This window comes from Fusarium falciforme, chromosome 3 (assembly GCF_026873545.1).
Source record: "Fusarium falciforme chromosome 3, complete sequence".
Taxonomy (NCBI): Eukaryota; Fungi; Ascomycota; class Sordariomycetes; order Hypocreales; family Nectriaceae; genus Fusarium; species Fusarium falciforme.
This window is the reverse complement of record NC_070546.1, coordinates 413,735-433,528: the sequence shown is the minus strand read 5'-3', so window position 1 is coordinate 433,528 and position 19,794 is coordinate 413,735. Positions and strand designations below refer to the sequence as shown.

Here is a 19,794-nt window from a genome sequence, read left to right as displayed (position 1 = left end):
ATACCATGCAAAACTCACGCAGGCCTGTCGGGGCCAACGGCCCGTCTGGTGACGTGGACTACAAGTTATGGGTCTCAGATCTGGAAAATAGGCCTGAGTTGCCGATCCTCATTTGAGACGTTGCAACGGTTGGTTCATGGGGTTGAGAACGCCCCTGCCCTGAGCTATCGTATTGTCCAGGGCATGCTTCACAAAGTCGTACTTTGCACTGAGAGCCAACAACCAACGAACCAACACTGAACGGAGTCGGGCAACTCGCCGACTCGCTAACTCGTCTCCATGAGCGGGCCATAAAGACCTGCAATTGTGATTCCTGCCATCGAAATAATCTAAGCTCAAGCTTTCGTTTCTGCATAGTTTTCACTCTGTTCTCGTCATGCCCCGTCAACAGGTCTATTATCTTCATCCCTTTGGATGGGAAAATGACCCTGACGAGGAGAGATTCCCCGTCTCCACCCTCGATTATCTTACCGCCTGCACCTACAACAACTATGCTCTGTTCTTCCGCCTAGATGATGCAGACAAGCCGAGAGCTGTTGAAGTGCTCAAAGCTGGGCTTGAGCGCACCCTCAGCCAATCCAGACACTACTGCGGCACAATCGAGAAGGACCCTGGTGGCGGTCATTCATTCGTCAAGAAGAAGGACAGCACCGTCCGCTTCGTTGTGCAATGGCTTGACTCTCCCCACCATGACTACCCTTCCTTCGATGAAATCGAGAAAAAACACTTCAATGCCGTGGCTCTGGGTGATCTCGAGCTCTGGAGCGTCCCTCCCATGACCTATGGTGAGAAGCCAGAAGCAGACCCAAACAACCACCCTGTTGCCTCAGCTTTCAAGGCAAACTTTGTCAAGGGGGGGCTTGTCTTTCATATTCACCATCATCACTATACCAATGATGTCATGGGGTGGTCTGGTCTGGTGCATCAGCTTGCCGAGAACTGCTTTGCCTTTGCCAACAAGACACCATTCCCCGACTGGGACCCTTCCAATCTCGACTTGGCAAGACTTTGCAAGAGGGAGCCTCCTGAACAAGACAAGTTTGATGGCCCCCCTCCCCAAGTGCGCCATCCCGACCACACCGAGGCTGTTTCGCTCTTGTTTCATCTGCCCAAGAGCAAGGCTGCTGAACTGAAAAGATTGGCCACTCCTGAAGATGGCAGCTGGATCTCAACCTATGATGCCTTTTCAGCCTTCATCTGGCGCACCCTTACGCGTGTGCGCGCTCCTGTTTTCAACACCGACATGTCGTCCAAGATCTTCTGGTCCGAGACGATTGACATGAGAAGGCGCTTCCACAGCCCAAAGCCCCCTGCTCGACTGCAGCAAAATGTCATGTTTGCCGCTCTATCCCCCACCGCTCCGGTAGAACAGCCGAATGTGGGAGAACTCATCTCGAAGTGGCCTCTATGGCAAGTTGCCGCCTATATCCGCAAGATGACCAACAGCGTGACCCAGGAGTCGCTTGACAAAACACTAAAGATGGTTGCGACGGCTCGTGACAAGACGACCATGAACATCCGCATCGACGCCCAACCGCCCTTATCGATTCTCCAAACCGATCACCGAGACGCCAGCGTCAGCAGTCTCGACTTTGGCTTTGCCACGCCCGTCACGTACCGCCATCTGATCAACCGAGTCACCACAGGCGTCATCGTCATTTACCCACCGCGAGACCCTTCGCCCGAGTCAGATGAAGGACCCGAGTTTTCTATATTCTATGAGAAGAGGCTGGCTCAGGATTTGATCGATGATCCCGCCTGGAATGAGTACTTTGAGTATCGAGGCATTGACGCCGAAGATGCAACTGAGTCTGCCAAGGTCAACAGCAATGCTAAGATGAATGGTCACACAAATGGCGATGCCAGTACCAACGGTAAGAAGAATGGGATGTGAATAGTAAGATGGACTGAGATGGAGAATTGAGCACTTTGGTCTGCCGAGTTCAGAATTACAACCAAATTCATGATTGCATTGGAGTTTTTTACCATTGCCGCGTCAATATGCCAGGTGGCTTCTCGTGTAGTAAAACGAATGCAAACTCCCGCAGCGGCTAGGGGCAGCCTCGGAGACAACGTTCACCCCAAATCATGTCCTCCAGTAAAGTCTCTTCATTCTCATACTAGCCATGAACCAATCTCCCTCTCGCTTCTTCCAGATCTCATGATAGTGCCCTCCACCAGTGCCATGCCCCTCGGTCTCACTATCTCTCGGTCCACAGTGGTATATGACGGACCACGTAACCTTAATCTCATCTGGAGAGGTTTGCTCAAACTCTCCCGGCCCGACTAAGTGAATGGTTTGTTGAACTTTGAACGATTTGCTGAAGTAGGCAACGAAATCATCCCTCGAGGAGAATGACCATTCACGCCCGACATTGATAACTTCATCTCCGGCATCGACGAAGACGAAAGTTGCATCGGGGAGAAAGATCTTTTCGAAAACCTGCCACTGGTTGGAGTCGGCGGAGTGGCAGTACTGGGCCTTTTTGTGTGTAATAAGGGCGACGACGTCTGGAGACACAGGCATTTTGGAGTGAGGGATTTGGTTCGAGAAATGGGAACGCGGGAGAGCTTATGATGGACAATAAGTAGAAGAGAAGAACAGTGTATGCCAAGTCCTGAAGGATTCAGCCGAGTGCAATCCTTTCAGTGCACGGGGGCGGCTACAGGAAGTCGGCAAGGATGTGGACATGAGTACAAGGTACGTTCATCTAAGGAAAGCTGCATAAACTGATGCGGCGCCCCTGGCGTGTTTCAAGCAATAAAACTTTGAGTTGTCATTTTCGAAGAAAGGCAACAGCTAATAAAGAGGTCACATCAACGCCGGCTGGTGAAAAGGAGAACATTGATTGAGTGGTTGCAAAATAGGGGATTTTAGGGAATGAAGGAGCCCGGCTTGAAGCTGCGGTTTAAAGTACTGGTCGCCATGGCTGGGTACAGGATCTACTCCAATAGCTGTGCTTTGTCTTGGCAAGCATCTTTACGTAAAACAAAAGCAAGTCCTATTTCTAGATTGGGGGGCTGTCTTCCTAATCTGCCTAGGTGCCCATTTACTCAAGAATGATAGAGACCGACCGGCGATTCTCTTTCGCAACCTTAGGGCGTCCAATCTCGCCCACTCCAATCTTCGTCCAACCCTCCGTATCCTTTGATCGTTTGATTGTCAGGATGTATTCCCTCACATAATCTCTTTCCTCTGGTTCGTATGTAGCTATTGCAATTCTCTTATCTTCTCCCCGTTTGCGTAGCACTCCGGGTTTATCCGGATCGTCATACACCGCAATGATTGTTTCGTTCCGTGCAACCGAAGACCCATAGACACTAAATAACATACCTGGGTCAGCGCATAGCGACGCGAGGTAGGGTGGATAGTAGTAGCTGAAGAGTGACAAATCATGCTTTATTAATATCCCTTCTGTAATTGCTAGCTTGTGGGATGTACTTTCTAGGAGGCCCGGCTTATGATTTTTTAATAGTTCCAACTCGTATCTCGGAGGCTGTTGATACGTCATCCAACCCAAGGCAGGAAACATCTGTTGAGTTGAGATATACGCACGGGCTACACTCGCCGCAATGAAACGAGCAAATATCTTAGTCAGCTCCTGATAAACTCAGCTCATATTAAAAGTATCATACGTTAAAACTTCCACCTCTCATTTGACCATCACTTCACCTTTCAGCCTGTCGAGCACACGCAAGACCACGCAAGACCACGTTAGCCCTCCCCCCCTCAGACGATGAAGCTGCAATATCTTGTTGCATTTTCCTTCCTCATCGTCGATGCATCTGAGATCTTCCCTCCTTGTCTGAAACATGATTGCGTCCCTCTCAGGGTTTACACTGCACCCGGGATAGGGTTTGGGCTCTCCTTTTCCTCTGGATAAGTACTCCCTCTCTACACAAACCAATGCGCAAGTCAATTAACTGAAGATACAGGACTGCGGCGGCACATCTCTACAATGGCACTGTCTTGGATCTCGCTCTCGTCCGCGCCAAACCAGACTACACCGCGCTCATGGCTCGGCTCGTCGACTCACCCGAGGCTCCACCATTGAACCGATGGAGCAAATGGCACAGGTCTATCAACAAAAAGCTCGGGAGGCCGGCAACACCAGACGTCGGCACCTTGGCGGAAATGTTTACCTCACTCCGTGATGCTGCTACTGCTGCTCTCACTCCGAGCAGCCCACTCGACAGAGTCGTTGTAACAACTCCGCCAATACCAGGGCTCGCAGACTACGATCTTATTGATGCCCTCGAGTATGCCAGTCTGCGACCTTGGGTGTGCTCTGACTTCTGCGAAGAACTGCCCTACGCAGATCCAGGTTTCCCGTTTGGGCCAGGGGTAGGATACCCTGAAGAGCTGACTGAGGCACATGCCGTTATGGCGGCCCATGGACTTGGATTATGTGAGAACTACGATAACTTGGACCTTTGCTTCGATGAAGAGCAATCAATGCCGCTTGAGAAAGTTATGGTGGTAGGGCTTACTGAGATGGACCTCCGGGGCGAGGTGATAAAGACGCAGGGATCCTTTCCAATGTTCCCGGATGGTGTGGATCGGTTTGTGGATCTCACGGTTGGGCTCAACGCCCGTGATGGGTTTCTATCAGAGGAGGCATTCCGGGCCTACATTGGGGGCAGGTTGAAGATGCTGGTGAGTCGGTTGCCTGTGAAGCTAACGAGGGTTTGGCTCGTCGGAGAAAACTCGACGCACCCAGCCTTCCTTGGTGCTCTTCGAGAGGCGATCGAGGGTAGTGGACATGGCTATGTCTTCGGTCGGGGCGGAATTGACGGTGAGGGACTGCTCGAAAAGGGTGGAGCGATCAGTCCTACGTTTTCCAGCGCCAGGGGTGCAGCGCAGTACGCACGATGGAGACAGCAGGCCCCGCTTGGATGTTATGAGAGCCGTGAGTGCGAGGATGAGCGAAAGGGAGATGGTCATGATGGCCGGGAGGTGAAAGTCGAGTTGAGGTAGAGGCGACGGGTCGGGCTATTGGATCGGTTAATTGAATTCTCGCGGTTCAAGGTACGTCCCATGCTCTTTTGTGCATCGATCAGTGAAGATGGTCCCGGGCTCACATCTCCGCATATGTAATGTGTGGCGACGGGGCCAACAACACTGGGCGATCAGATGTTGGAATACACTATTATCATCGCGCTCGGCCATCTACTGAGACGTCATTCTACTCAAAAGACGCGGAAGGTGTTGGACCTCGCATGGTACTTGCCAATGACGCTGATTCTATCCTGGCCTTGAGACCGTATTCTGCCTCAGCATCCAACACCGTGGAGCTTACGGATATTAACCAACTCTTAAGGACCGAGGCAAGTTGGGCCAGACGTCTCGGAAAATGTCCAAGTTTCATACACACGATTTGCATCGATTTCACTATGGTTAGCAACCAACAGTTCTGTACTTGTCCCATTTTGTTAGCCGCTGTTGGGTGACACTCGAAGAGCAGCCATCTTGACGCTTAAGCAAATCCGACATCAAGAATATCAGTGAGCCGGTGCCCCATATGACTGCTAAGTGGCACGATGTATTATTTTTCCCATATCAGACTCTAGATACGTCAAATTTCATAATCAGTATCCTCCCTGATGTGCATCCACTTGTAATAGTAGAATCATAGATCGTCCAGCGATAGGGCCGAACCGTTACCGGTAACTAGAGAAGTTGATCCCCTCGCCAGGTTACCCAGTGCTGGTCTTGAGTGATAGCAAAGCGCGTATCGACACATGTTGGAACTGAGTCAGGGCCTCTGTCACCCGAAACCACTCCTTTGATTGACAGAGTGGCTGCATCAGAAATCAGACTCGAGCCATCAGAGCCAAATCTGATGTCAGGGGTTCCTACATAATGGAACTCGTGGGCTGCTAGGCTCTCACCGTTATCGGTGTCCCATAGTTGGATCAAGTCTTCTTCGGAGGCAGTTGCAAGATGTGTACAGTCAGGCGAGACAGCGACCTCACATACTCCACTGTTATGCCCCTCTATCGATTGCAAGCACTTTCCATCGTCGACGGACCACAGCTTGACTGACTGTCTTATCCGCGGATCCGGAGACGATGACATCTCCGCTGGGGAAGAACGTGGCTGAGGCACAGCGTCCTTGTGGAGGAGCTTGTGTATACATTTCCCATCGCTGACTCGCCAAAGCCGGACCGTATCATCATCACAAGCAGACACGATAAGTGACGAGTCTGGTGAGAATTTAGCAGAGTAGGTGCTTCCTTAGTGCCCTTCCAGAATCTGTTGACAGCCGGTCCATGCGGTTTTTCGCGCTGGCCGAAGAGCCATCCATTCAGGAATGTGGTCGCTAAATGAATTCGCCATAACACTCTGTTTGGGAGTAAATGCGAGGATTGAAGAGTAAGGCTGCAGTGGGTTGGGATCAATTACCGACATGTTGTGGCGTAGAAGGTGGAGAACGTCCTCGAGGAGGCCGGACAGCCTCTCGCTTCCAGTGTGCTAGAAGTTGGTCAGTTTAATGGTCAAGAGCCTCTGTCGCGTCCATACTCCTCTCATCCAAAGAATATTCGGTTTTTGAGTTGAGTAGAAAGTGTCGGAAAGAGGAACGACGAAATGATATAGGTGACGCGGGCGATAGTGGGACATCGATGACTGAGTAAAGCCTACTGAACTGATCCGTAACGATATGCTCAGGAACATCGAGGAGCCGTGAGAGCGCGGGTACTGAAAGGGCAGAATTCAAAACAGCAATGGCGCCAACGACCTTTCGAAAGTGGTCAATCATTGCGGGAGATTGTCCAATGTATGCCCTAGCCACGGCGGGCGCGTACAGTTCTTCCGCTAGCTGCCGGTTTCGTTCGGTGTACGGATCGAAGGACGACTCGGCCGTAGTGGGTGATTGATCAAGCGGATCGAACCTGTGTCAAGAGTTGTGAATATCGGGTAGCTTATTCGTTGGTGTATTTGGACTTACTCTGCGCCCTCTTCGGGCTTGGGATTCAAGGTGAGCTCTGCCATCACCACACGTTGAATGCGATAGAAGACGTCGAGGGTGTTAAATTGGAATTTGCTAGGTTATATCATGTAGATTTGGCAGGCAACCAAACGGAAGACGAAAGTCCGGTGAATGATGGCGCCGTATTGTGAGTTATAATAGAGGCACACTATCAAATATTGCACTGCATTTTTAGTTACTCTCACTGCCTGCACACAATCTCAGTTGGCATTTTTCAGGAACAAACGCGGGATTTTCCTTTACCCCTCCTGCGTCACTGTGTTTTTTGTGTAACATGAGTATGTTGGACCCGTTGGTTTGTCGTGAGAGCCTGACTCCATCCAAGATTCCTCTGCTTCTGGCCAGCCCTGAGTGCAACCCTACGGATTGAAGATTCTTCCTCTCGTATCTGTCCGGATTTAAAACCGAGATTCTAAGCCATAGGAAAGAGTTAAAAGCTGTCCTAAGCATAACGTCGACCCCTGACGACGCGATTCAAGAAGCAAAGCGTGCTACAGGCATCGCCCCAGATGACCGTTACGAACGAGCGTTGTACCTGAACCGGCTTGGACAACAGCAGAATATTCGGTATCACTACTTGCTAAAAAGATGCCAGAACAATAACGTATGGCCAATATCTTCCGCCCGCGAAATATACTTCTCCACGCATGCCATGCCTCGAACCCCTCTACACCAACTGAACCTGTCTCACCTCTGGAACAAGATCAACAGCCTCCCCAGCCATTATCCCGTACACAAAAGCCTCGCCAACTAGCCTATACCCTTGACCTGGCGCCTCATGTTCCCGAAGCAGAAACGGCGTCTTGCCGCCCTTCAGGACAAAAACGGCATCTCCCACTTGCGCATTCCAGGGAGCCAGGCCGAGGTAGCCCCTGGAAGTGACAAGGAGCCTCCGGTGGGCACAGGCTTGATAGATTCGACGTACGCAGTTGCCGTATTCTTTAGGGGCACCCTCTTCGAGCTTGAACTCGTCAGTTGCCTCGGAACCAATCCACTTTAATGTTTCTCTGAGGCCCATGGCTTCAATTTCCTCGTCGGTCTTCTCGGGCTTCTTGTTCCACTCCCTGCAAAAGTCTCTCACATATTGGGTCATCTTTTGCATCTCGGCTCCTTGTTGCATCGCTTTCGACCAGAAGCTTCGCATGTGGTATATGCTAGAGACCAAGTTCACGGGGTCCACGAGCGGCTTGGCCCATCCGTCTCGGTCGTACCAGCACTCCACGGCCCAGCCAAGAGAGGGCAGAGCAGCCTTCTTCCCGGCAAAGTCAGCCATATGTGTCCGCCAGAGAGCCTCTCTGCGAGCTTTGCCGCCGCCGTACGGGCAGGCTGGCCCAAGCTCGGCCATGGCGAGGGCTTCCCATGTCTCGAGCTCGCTGACTTGGCGACGCGACAACTCGAACACGTCTGACTCTAGATGCCAGGCGTCAGACAGATGGGAGATGATGTCAAACTCTATACCGTCCACTACCAACACGCGGAGGTTCGTATCCGAATACACAGCGGCAGGGCCCAATCTGCCGCCTGCGCAGTACAAGGGCTCGGTCTCGGACCAGTCGAGCAGGGGTGCGGGATCGAGATGCCTCTTTGCGGCCCAGTTGGGAACCCAAGTTGGTAGCCTGGCAAGGTCCTCGGAAAGTTTCTGGGGTAGTCGATACGGTTTATAGTCTGGGTCATATGCGACTCTGGCCTTGCCCAGGTTGTCCCATGCCTTTGACCAACCTTCGGGGAGAATCCTCTGCAGGCTGATCTCTTGTGCCGCTGATGGTGGCTGGCCATGGAAGGGACTTTTATCATGCCGCATACCTGTGTTCCTGTCCAGGTAGTAAAAAGAGTCTTTGCCTTGCTGCACTCTCTCCCAACCCGGTGGAAGCCGCACCCAGCCCATCCTAGGCTTATCTCCTGGTCTATCAGACACGAGGCCTCGGATATCGTGATACCGAGCTTGGTCGAGCATACTAAGCACTAAAGGGGGCTCTTCCCTCGTCTCCACGGTTCTCCACTCTCTCGCGCAGTTCAAGATGTCCAACGTGCCAGTGTGTTTGATCATAGATTTCGCAAACCGGGCGTATGACCTCCACACACGTGCCTTGTAGTCGGCCTTGAAGTCAGGATGCGACGCCAGAGACGTCAATCCCAAGAAGCCATAAACTCTGTCCCGGGCGTTTGAACAGCGAAGCCCCTTGAAATCGTAGAGCATCTTGTACATCGAGACATGGAAAACTCCCTGTGCCCACTTCTGGCGATATTCGTTGACTGCCAGGTACTTGTCGTTGAAGAGACGGGAATTCTTGCTGTCCCCAAGTCCAAACTCATCCTCGGGGCCTGGCGCCCTCCAGATTGAGTTCTTGATTGCCACCTCGATCCGATCCCAGGTGGCAGCCTGGTCTCCGCACATGATGACAATCCTCTTGGCGACGATGGCCTCTTGCATGATCCAAACGCGTTCCCACCACGGCCTATTGAGCAGCTCCCGAATCTCTCCATGCTCGAACTCATACGCACGATGGCTCGAGTCCTGCATGGAGCTGCCACCCTTGAACCTCTGCGAGAGGGGCAACAGCAAACCGCCGTGCTTCCTCTCTGCCTTCCAACCGTGCCAGGACATGGCGTTGTTGAGGAAGCGGCCATTATTGATACTCTTCATCCCGATTAGCGCACTTTCCGTCAGCTCTCCCAGCCACACACACACTTGCTGCGCCTCCTGGTAGATCCTCGTCATCAGTGGGAGTTGGTATCCCTTTTCTACCTTGTCGCGCTGGTTGATGCAGATGGCATCCACCCAGATCGTTCTCACCCGCCCGGAAACCCGAAGTCGGCGGAGCACTGCCGCCGCGTTCTCCATCACTATGAAGGGTTGTCCGTTGAGCGAGATACTCATCTGGTTCTCCTTCCCACCCCATGTGTAGCTCAGCGCTTCGTAAGCCGGCCTGTGGTCGAGGTTGACGTGGCGTATAGTGCAGGCTATTGGTTGGTCGAGCCCAGCTGCTGGATGGATGTCGAGGACGCGGATGTGGGTGGGTGATTCTATAGGATGGTAACCGAATAGAGGAGCGGTCGATTCACCTTCTGGCTCTGACTCGGATTCAGACTCTGCTTCTTCATCTTGGATGGTTACAGCCGCCATAAGAGATGCAACTGGGTCAACGTTGGCCTCTACTTGTAGCGGATTTGGTGTTTTGGCAGAGCCTTCACTGCGATTTGATTGATGCAGCGCTACTGGTTTTCTCCTGACGGAGCCCTGCGGCGACAAATACGCAGACTGTTGAACCGAAGTCGACTGGGTTGTTGGTGAATTTCTAGGTGCAGTTGCTACGGAGTCAGAGACGTTCAGGCTGCTTTCAGGTAGCAGGATCTTGTATCGAGGATCATTCCAGGTGGTGACCTTGGAAACCGAGTTAGCAAAGTAGATGTGCCCTTCTGGCGTGTGCCGCATCAACCATCCATCCCTGAGCTCTTCTGTGAACGCCCATCCAGTTTGAATATCTGTGATCGGGGCGTCTAGCAAAGTGGTCATGCCTGTAGACTTATCGAGCAAAGAAGGCGAGCCGTCAGTGGTCCAGGTCAGCTCCCACTCCGCTGGCATGAGACTCGTCTTGCTACTGTCGTTGGCTTCGCTGATGTCTCTCGGGTCGTCCCAGCTGGTCGTTTTCGTATTGTGATTTACGTAATAGACTCTCCCATCTGGCGTTGCTCGAGCCTCCCAACCATCCGGCAGAGGACTTGGGTGCTCCCAGGTTGTAGTTTCCGTGTTGTGGTTTACAAAGTATGCCCGACCCGAGGCAGGGTCATACCGTCTCTCCCAACCCAGAGGCAGGGATTTACCCGCCAGTCGCGGATCTTGTGTGGTAGCCTTACGGAGGTTGCTGTTCCAGAAACATATCTTGCCTTGAATGCAAGACATCCTCCACCCTGCTGGTAACTGACCCAGCGTTTCCGTAAGGGCTAGGGTGGTCCTTGGGTCCTGGATGGTCGCTGACCTCGTCTGCAGGTTGAAGAAAAGTGGCTGGCAGTCGCTATTCCATCGGACTTCCCACCCTCCTGGTAGAGGACCAAGCTGGCGGATTCCATATAGGGGGTCACGCAAGGACTCGGAGCCACTCAAACGGTCGACAAAGTACACCCTACCATCGGCGGTGAAGCGCTGCTCCCAGCTCAGGAGAGCAGGCTCTGTGAGATGGTTGATGGGAGCAGCGCTGTCACCTACATGACCGCTGGGACCCGAACTCGCGGGATGGTTGTACTGGGACTGCTCGACGGCGAGGGGCACTGTCCCTCCGATAGCCTGTGGCCGGTGCGATGCGTCGTGGGTCATGCTGTTCGGGGAAAGACTCTAGTATGCCGCTCGCTTCAGGATTAACTTTCTAGTTGTATCGAGGGGGCTTCAGGGTTTAAAGAAATTAAGAAGATCAACTGAGCAAAGTCGTAATCTTTTTTCTGGTGGCGACATCGCCATCAGCTGAGAACCTGGTCGTCTTGAAGGGTGTTCAGCTTCAAGCCACTAACGAGGCACATCCAATGAACTCCCTCGATCAGCCAATAGTTGCCAAGTTTCCGAGGCCCAGAGCGATCGACCCAGTTTGATAAAAAGAGGGGCTTATCACTGCAAAAGTAGTTATGGTCTGGAGGTTTGCTTAATCAAGGGCTGCTGAATCCCCGTGATGCTCGTGTCTATCACGTGATATAGCTACAGAACAACCAACATTGGCTGTTTTCGCCACACGCACGTAAATATCATCTTGCGATAGCCTCACTTCCTCGCAAATTAGAGTTCATATATTTTCTACTCACGAGCGTTATGAGAAACAAGAATATAGCCTTATTGAGACTCACATTGGTTCATCCAAGAATCAACTCAATACTCTCTAGTGCCTGTGTCTCCCAGAGTTGCTGCTCTACTCGTCCCAGGCCCCTCCTATACGCAATATCGCCTTTTCTCTCAACCCACAAGACAAAGTAATATCTGTATACATCGCCATTCTTTGGCTTCTCCTCATGATCCCATTCGTCTAGCACCTGATGATACGGCAGCCACTTTCGAGCATCCTCAGGAACAGACCCGAGGGCGATCTCGACCAGTTCTATGGGTTGGTTACTGATATCACCACTACCTCCGTCCATCCATGTAGGCCTTTCGTGCAGCCGCAGGGCCCCAAGCCAAGTAGATGTCTGATCACGGAGCGATATCACGACACCGCCTCTTCTGTACGTCGGTGTGATGACCTCACCGCGATATGCGAATGCTCTTTTCGTCTGACAAGAAATGAACGGTGCAACTATCTGGGTTCCCAGCAAAGGTGAAGCGTCTGGCAATGGGATTGGATACCAAAACTCAGACTCTGGCTCTGATTCGTGCTTGTAGAAATAATCCGGTGGGTAACCCGGTTTTGGTCCTTGGTAGATGAATTCCTCCTCTGAAGACGGAGGTTTGGCGTCGTGTCTCATCCAACCCGGAGGACAAGGAGGTGATGAATCTGAACCTGTCTCAGCAAACTTCTGCTGGTATTCGAACCAAGTGCAATTAACACGGTTGCTTTCTGCTTTTAGGTCCTTCTTCCAGCTCCATTCAACAAGAGGCTTGACTCTGTCAAAGAAACGTGCTCCCTCCCTGATCTTGCTTGATCTCACAAACTCCAAGGCCGGCGACCAGGCAAATGGCGCAAGTCCTCCTTTCCAACCTATCCAGCTCCAGCTCGGCAAGCAGACGTCGGTATGTGAAGATGTTGCTGCCTGTCGACGAGTGAGCGTATCAAAGGGCTCCCACAGGACTGCTATGTGAAATATGGCAGCCGGGAGGCCAGAGATGAATCCCCCGCCAAACCTGGGCGTGAAAGTGTTTAGAACGCCAGTCAGTCCATTCAGGGCATCTTCGGGATACGTCAGATCCCTCCGATTGTACTGATTGATCATGGAGTTCAGCAGTTCCAGATTCGGAACAGGCCTGGAGATGGCTCTTTGTACGTCCAAATTTCCAGCACCATCTGCATCGCGCGCCTCTCCAACCTCACACCAGGTATCACTGGCGCAGATCCATCGCACCCAGCCGCCCTCAAATAGAAGCCTGCGCTGCGAGAAGACGTACTCTTGATAAGTCCATCCGCGCGTGCTCCATTTTGTGGGTTCCGCGAATAGCCCAGGAGAAGGTCCGATGCTCTCGACGACTTCAATCCCAGGCCGTAATGTGTGAATCTTCTGTTCTGCAAACCTCGATGCAGTGAGGCCCTCAAGGCCAGGAAGACCGCTGTCAGCGTCGACTCCGTCAGCGGCAATTATCGTCAAAGTAGCATTAGAGTAAATGGCCGCCATGTTGTTTATCTCGGTGCTCTTCAGTGCAAAGTCATCTTGAACGATACACAAAGAATCCGTCCAAAGATAACGCTCACCAAGCTCTTGAACACAGCTCATGGCGTCTCGAATGGTTCTTGGGATGGGTATGTCCGTATTGCCAGCAGCCAACGACGAGGGCTTCTGTAGCTGAGCAACGTTGTTGAGTTTCGTCATGAAAGTAGGTACTTTGCCCCATACATAGCTTAAAGCCACGTACTTGTCGGAGGGCAATGGTCGCACGAGGCATTGACGCTGAACGTCGATGACCCATGTTGGTTGAATTCCATGGCCGAATTCTAAATCCGACCCGCAAGTATTTCCATGTAGAGCAAGGCATTTCTCCTTCCATAGTCTAACCAGACCGGGCTGAATCCATTGTGGGTTGACAAGTTTCCCTGGGCCATCGGTTCGTCGACCATCTTGTGCTATCGAAAGCAGCTGTAGCTCCCCTGATCCGAATTGCTTCTCACCATCTGAAGACTTGACAGTGGCGACGATTTGGATGTGGTCATATCCTTGAAACTGAAGAACAGATATATCTTCAGCAGCGTTAGGCTTTAGGTCGACACCTAGGATGGTGGCAAGCAGCTTTGGATGGTAGGGGCATGGAGAGGTCAAGACCTCGTCCCAATCTATGCGATACTCCGGATGGCTAGGGCGACCAACTGGCACTTGAAGCAGACTTAGCAACTTGTCACAGACGTTACACCACTAGTCATGTCAGTGGTTTTCCGTAATTTTGAGTGAGTCGCATGCCTCTTCTGAAAGACAACGGCTTGTTTCCAATCTCGTTGTTGATTGTACGTCAGACATGGCTTCTGAGGTTTCTGATCCTTAAATTTCGCTAGTTTCTATTCTCCAAAGAAAGACCAACTAAGAACACTTTAAAGCCTGCGGATTTCACAAAGGTAAGGAATTAAACTGGTAGGTTGTGAAGGTTTCGGATGAAGATGACGGATCAATATGCATTGATACCTAATCTTACAAGGCACAATTACTAGCCCACGTGACTTGGTCCGGATAACAGAAACCCCCCTCTTTCACAAGGCCTTTGCCTGGCTTAATCTTATCAAGCTTCAGTTGGCAATACAACCATTTTCTGGGAGAGGGAATGTCTATAGCTTGGCCCCAGCTTGTGTTGAGTTGGAGTATAGGGTACCTGACACGCTCTTTATCAAAAATCTCTTAATCTGCCTAGGCTAGGCACAGCTCCTAACTACATCGAGTTTAAGCACTGGCGCGAAACTGTTAAGTTACGGGCCCACCCGGTGGCTTCATCCTAGGGCGGATCTTGGAACAGGGGGCTAAGATAAAGAACAGTCTTGCAAGGATCGGTAATGACGGCAACTTCCCGGACGCCACGTATTTATTTACCAGGTTTGCATCCGGTGAATCGATTACAAGAATAGCGTATATTGGGACGTGTTTATGCATAAACTCCGTATCATTTCAAAGCTATCAACATCGAAACCCCCACTCCCCAGATACCAACCATTCCCTGGACCCCTTCCCCTACCAGACCAACTCCATCGAAATTTCCACATATCCAACTACCCAACTCACAGAAGAGAGAAGAGAGTAAGAGCGTTGGGGCCGCCACAGGTGGTGGTCGAGTCACCAGCGCAGGCCTTGTTGCAGGTGCTCTGGGCAATGGGGGCACCAGTGTTGTCGATAGTGTTACCGCAGAAGCACTGGTTGCCGAACTCGGTACCGGCGTACTTGTAGCCAGCGTCAAGGCAGGCGTCTTGGCACTTCTTGTTGGTGTTGCCAGCAATGTTCAGCGACTTGCTCAGAGTACGAGCGTTGGTGGCGTCAGAGTAGCATCCGAGGCTAATCCAGGTAGGCACGGTAGAGAAGATCTGGATGGCGTTGAAGCCGCCGCAAGTCTGGGCACTGTCACCGGGGCAAGCGTAGTTGCAATCGGTCGAGGGTACCAGAGCCTGCTGGAGGGCAGCTCCACAGAAGCACTGGCTACCGAACTCGACACCAGCATAGGTGTAGCCGGCATCGGCGCAGCCAGCCTTACACTTGGCGGGTGTGTTCCCGGCGATGTTGAGCGAGCTGCCAAGCACACGGGCGCTGGTGCTGTCGGTGAAGCAGCCCAGGTCCTTGAACTCCTGGGTTGGCTGAGGGCCGCAAGAGCCGAAGCCAGCCTGGCAGCCAGTACCGCAGTGGAGGTCAGTCTTGCCACAGTAACCGAACTGGGAGCAGCAGTTTCCGTATCCAGTGCCAAGGCAAGTAGTAGAGCCGTTGAAGGCACCGCAGATACCGTTCACAGAGGCGGGCACAGCGCGAACCTGGAGCATCTCCGCGGATTCCTGCAGAAAAGTGTTAGCGTGGATGATGCGATAAGCGGAGCGGCAGACATCATGCAGACCAAGGACTGGGCGGGCATGGCCCAGGTGGCAGTGGCGGCCGAGACGAGGAAGAAGGCGCTGGAAAGCATCTTGATGTTGGTTTGGCTTTTTGAAGCTGGTAGGTTTCAAGGCAAGAGAAGATGTTTTCAAGACAGTAGAGATCTGGTAGTTGATGAGGAAAAGAGAACTTCCTTCCACCGCGAACGTATGATCTCTTATAGAAAATAATACGATGAAAGCTTCAGGTCTAGACTCTACGAATTCATTTGGACTAACATTATACAGACGCCTTGAGCCGAAGTTTTCTAATAGTTCACAGGAGGCTGTCGATAGCTTCACAGACGGAGCCAAAGACAAAACAGAGCGAGGCATAGTGCAGCCTCATTCAGGTCACCGCCAGGCTCAATGAGTCCTTTCGGGAAGACTTCAGTCAGCTGTGCTCAGCTGTGGCGTCCAGGACACTCTCCCTTGGCTTTCCGAAGAGCCGTCGGATCCTCGCTTAGGCGGAGTAATGTCCATACAGGTGCCCGTGGCTCATTGTCTGGTGCTCAAGACATCATGCAGAGTCAGTGGCTGGGAGTCATCGCCTCTCTGCAAGAGGTCGAAGACTAGTGACGAGAGGTCGGTCTGGCCTCGCAGCCCAGACCTGTCCAGGCCGAGATTGTGTATCAGCCCGCCACGTCCTGGGGGTTGTCCGCAGGTAACCAGGGGTTGCATCGGCCAGGGATGCCAGCATCCCGGTTGTTGGTGCTGTTGGCGCTAATCAAGGATTCTGGATTTATTGATTCTTGGCAGGCTATGCATAGCAGGTAGAATGGACTCGGGTATTGTATTCGTATGATGCCGTCATGTGCTGATCATGGCGTTGTTTGTTGTTGTGGCCGATGCCCCCTTTGGAGCCGTCTTGATGATCAGCAGCAATGCCCCCGTTCAGAGACATGTCACAATAACCAAGATCTCGAGTCGATTGCAACTCACAGATGACGCTGCACAGTTGTTCTGGAAATCCCCTGTCTATTTGACGAGCCCCAGGTCTATTAAGTCTATTTGATTTACGAATTTGAACCCTGTATTACCATGACAGAAAGAACCCCAATTTTCCCTCCAGCCCTGAATCACCCATTAGTACCTCTATTAGTCCAAACTTGGCATTCAGCTACGGTATAATCCCCCAGCCGCCGAATTCACTCTAGGATGAACATGCCCCCTCTTGCCACATCTTGACTGACCGCACAATCATGCCACGGTCCTTCTCCTCTCCCCAGCTGGGCAGCCACGTATTCTTGGCATCCCAAAAGTCACGCATAGGCGCAGAACTCTCATCTGACCACGGCTTCTCGCCCAGTTTGTCCCTGTGCTTTGTCAGTGCCATGTCCTTCTCCTGGTAGGCATGTATAAAACTCACGGGAACCAGCCGTTTGTGGAACCAACTGCAACATTGAGAATCAGGTAGAAATCTTGGTCGAAAGGCGTGTTGGATCGACCTGTCTGGCTCCAGGTATCCCTGTGGACTGTCTTGTTGACTGTGATGCCGGCAAATTTGCCGTATTCCCACATGTTCTTGTTCTTGGTAAAGTCGAAAAAGACAATTTGCTATGAGGAGCAGTTAGCAGAGGAAAGCAAGAGAATTTGGTCGAATTTTCACTTACACGAAGTCTTCCATCAAGCCACGTAAAAAGGTACTTCTCATTCCATTCAAGACCAAACGTGTGAAAGTTGTCCGAATACTTGGTCCTCTTGGAACCCCATTCACCCATACTGAGGCGAAATGCATCGGTATCGTACAGCGTGCCCCAGTGCATGGCTGAGCTGACGATGTTATTACCGAGAGGGTATTTTTCAGCATCATTGCCACGCGACTCCATAATGTCGATCTCGCCGCTTCGAGGCCACTCGCCATACACCGAGTCTTGAGGCATCATCCAGATGGCGGGCCACATCCAATCGCCAGAAGGAAGCTTAGCCTCGACTTCAACGCGACCATACTTGATGGACTTCTTGCGCGACGTGGTGAGACGGGCGGAGCGCACGGGGTTGATCATGGCTCGGCTGGTGGCGTTGCTGCGCGCCCAGCAGGGGTTATTGAATGTGAGGTTGGAGAGGCGCTGGTTGTCGAATGTACAAGTTCCATCTCTAGTGAGATTGACGACGTGCTTGTCCAGCATCTGGTCCTCAGTGAGCTTGGTGGTCTGGAGGGTCAGTGTCGGGACGATGTGGAGGCCCTGCTCATCGACGTAGGAGTTGGAAGGATCGTCGGTAGTCCAGTCAAAGGATCCAGTTCTGAAACGGTCAGCTGAGCCATCGTGATGCAGTAAATGACAATGCGAACCCGAATCCGTTCATCTGAATCTCATGGCTCCAGGTATTCTTATCCAACGTTGTAAAGCGGTCGTCGAGAATAAGACAGTATTCGTTCTTGGGAATCTTTCGGACAGTGTTCCATGCGATGTAAGCCGAGATGCCTGAGAAAGTCAACACTGCTGTACTCAAGAGCTGCGAATATTTGTCTTACAGAGAGCGATGAGGACACCAGTGTAAAAGATGATGCTGTCCCAGTTCGTCTCGCGTTTCCAGTCGGCGAGCCATGGCTTCTCATACCTAGAGCTACTGTTAGATAAGCTTCTACCAGATAATTGCGGTAGTGCTCACTCTCCAACGAGCCGCGAAGACTTGAATTTCCGGCGAGGTTTCTCTGGGTCGAGTGTTAGCCATGCTCAACACTTGCTGGGTGATCACTCACGATCAATCGTCACAGATGTCAATGACCGGCCTTGGCCTTGGTAAGATGAGACTCGGCTACCACGTCCGAGTGCAGGAGTCGAGGACTGTGGGGGAGTGGCAGCCGCGTCTGGGTAGGGAACCGTGGCTGGAAGGCCCTCTGTCTGCGTCGGAGCTGGTCCCGACATGGCAGCGGAATTGGAGATAAAAACACAAGGGGGTAAATAATGGAAGACTCGAACAGACAAAGAGACGGCGCTTCCAAAAATTCTGAGCTGTAGTATGATGAGCCGCAGTTATGTTTAGTCGGCCTGATAAGGGGTCCGGATGTTGGATGTTCATATGGTGAACAAGCCATCGCCTCCCGATCTTTGCCTCAACAAATTCAGCTTTAGAAAATGTCGATGTTCCTCGGATACGCTGGCCGATCTCCATGTTCTGGACCCCTCAGCCGAAATCTAGACTTTATCAAAGATGATGATATTTCAAGGGGACATTGCGCTTATCGCCATCTTCTTACTTGGCATTACCGTTCTTGATAATGACAAACCTTGACCTCAGCTCCAGAACGGCAAGCCATGCAGTCTGTGACCCCCATGTTGGGAAAGACCAGGGGTATCGGGCCGTGGTGTTTAGTCCATTTCCCCCATGCACGCTCGTACAACCAACGTTTAGGGGGAACAAAAGAGAGTTACCCGAGTGACGCTAATTGCGGCATATCGAACGACCAACAACATTTATTCTCCTTTCTAGCGCCCCGGCACTTGTCTGTCACCAATCAATGTTGAGGGTAAGGGTATCAACTAGTACAGCAGCCTGGTCGCCAAGACCCTAGGCTTCCGCAAGCCACCAACAACGTTGACAATTAGATCCTTGGCGGTCAGGGTTTCGGCAGGGAACCGAACCCCCGTGTTAATCTTTCGATTCCCATGTCACCGGGAATGGCTGTGCCGGGAATCACACTCACCAGATAAGAACAGCGCATGGCTGCAAACTAGTGTATGGCGTAACTGGGACGTTTACAAAACGGGTAGCCATCTTAACGCCAATCAGCCAGCCACAGCGTTGCATTGAATAAAAAGCCTCGTATAGCCACTATTTGTTGATTTGGGGCTCATGATAACCAGCGGGTACTCGTCCAGCCACGGCCATTGTGTTTGCCGTCAAGCCGCATGCTAATATTAAGCTTACCATTGGGCTCTGCCAAAGTATCAAAAGATATTAAGGAAGCATAATATTTGTGAATCTGTGCTACTCGTTTCATAATCGTATTTATTTATTTTTAACCGTTGATCCCTGTCTATCCATGTTTGTGACCAGGCCTGGGCAAGAAGCTAACCCTATAAAGACAAATTGACGCAGCAACATGACCATGGGTCGGTTTGTATGCTTGATTGTGCACA

The 19,794-nt window shown here is 51.8% G+C and overlaps 7 protein-coding genes across 7 annotated transcripts; 2 read left to right on the top strand and 5 right to left on the bottom strand.

Moving 5' to 3' along the window:
* Positions 1-376: 376 nt before the first annotated feature.
* On the top strand, positions 377-1,894 carry NCS54_00345400 (Hypothetical protein; the record flags this gene model as incomplete). Its single annotated transcript, XM_053149027.1, has 1 exon — positions 377-1,894. One exon carries the CDS (start codon positions 377-379, stop codon positions 1,892-1,894), a length of 1,518 nt encoding a protein of 505 aa, XP_053005002.1.
* A 192-nt stretch (positions 1,895-2,086) lies between these two features.
* On the bottom strand, positions 2,087-2,527 carry NCS54_00345300 (SnoaL-like domain-containing protein; the record flags this gene model as incomplete). The annotated part of the gene is made up of 1 exon (XM_053149026.1): positions 2,087-2,527. One exon carries the CDS (start codon positions 2,525-2,527, stop codon positions 2,087-2,089), a length of 441 nt encoding a protein of 146 aa, XP_053005001.1.
* A 1,488-nt stretch (positions 2,528-4,015) lies between these two features.
* Positions 4,016-4,978, top strand: NCS54_00345200 (Hypothetical protein; the record flags this gene model as incomplete). The annotated part of the gene is made up of 1 exon (XM_053149025.1): positions 4,016-4,978. One exon carries the CDS (start codon positions 4,016-4,018, stop codon positions 4,976-4,978), a length of 963 nt encoding a protein of 320 aa, XP_053005000.1.
* A 2,681-nt stretch (positions 4,979-7,659) lies between these two features.
* NCS54_00345100 (Hypothetical protein) lies at positions 7,660-11,304 on the bottom strand (the record flags this gene model as incomplete). Its single annotated transcript, XM_053149024.1, has 1 exon — positions 7,660-11,304. The coding sequence occupies one exon, from the start codon at positions 11,302-11,304 to the stop codon at positions 7,660-7,662; it is 3,645 nt and encodes a 1,214-aa protein (XP_053004999.1).
* Positions 11,305-11,828: 524 nt separating this feature from the next.
* Positions 11,829-14,129, bottom strand: NCS54_00345000 (HET domain-containing protein; the record flags this gene model as incomplete). The annotated part of the gene is made up of 2 exons (XM_053149023.1): positions 11,829-14,027; positions 14,121-14,129. 2 exons carry the CDS (start codon positions 14,127-14,129, stop codon positions 11,829-11,831), a joined length of 2,208 nt encoding a protein of 735 aa, XP_053004998.1.
* A 746-nt stretch (positions 14,130-14,875) lies between these two features.
* Positions 14,876-15,762, bottom strand: NCS54_00344900 (Hypothetical protein; the record flags this gene model as incomplete). The annotated part of the gene is made up of 2 exons (XM_053149022.1): positions 14,876-15,634; positions 15,694-15,762. 2 exons carry the CDS (start codon positions 15,760-15,762, stop codon positions 14,876-14,878), a joined length of 828 nt encoding a protein of 275 aa, XP_053004997.1.
* A 579-nt stretch (positions 15,763-16,341) lies between these two features.
* On the bottom strand, positions 16,342-18,579 carry NCS54_00344800 (Glycoside hydrolase family 16; the record flags this gene model as incomplete). Its single annotated transcript, XM_053149021.1, has 8 exons — positions 16,342-16,432; positions 16,903-17,025; positions 17,079-17,266; positions 17,323-17,953; positions 18,003-18,135; positions 18,186-18,271; positions 18,323-18,365; positions 18,414-18,579. 8 exons carry the CDS (start codon positions 18,577-18,579, stop codon positions 16,342-16,344), a joined length of 1,461 nt encoding a protein of 486 aa, XP_053004996.1.
* Positions 18,580-19,794: the final 1,215 nt, after the last annotated feature.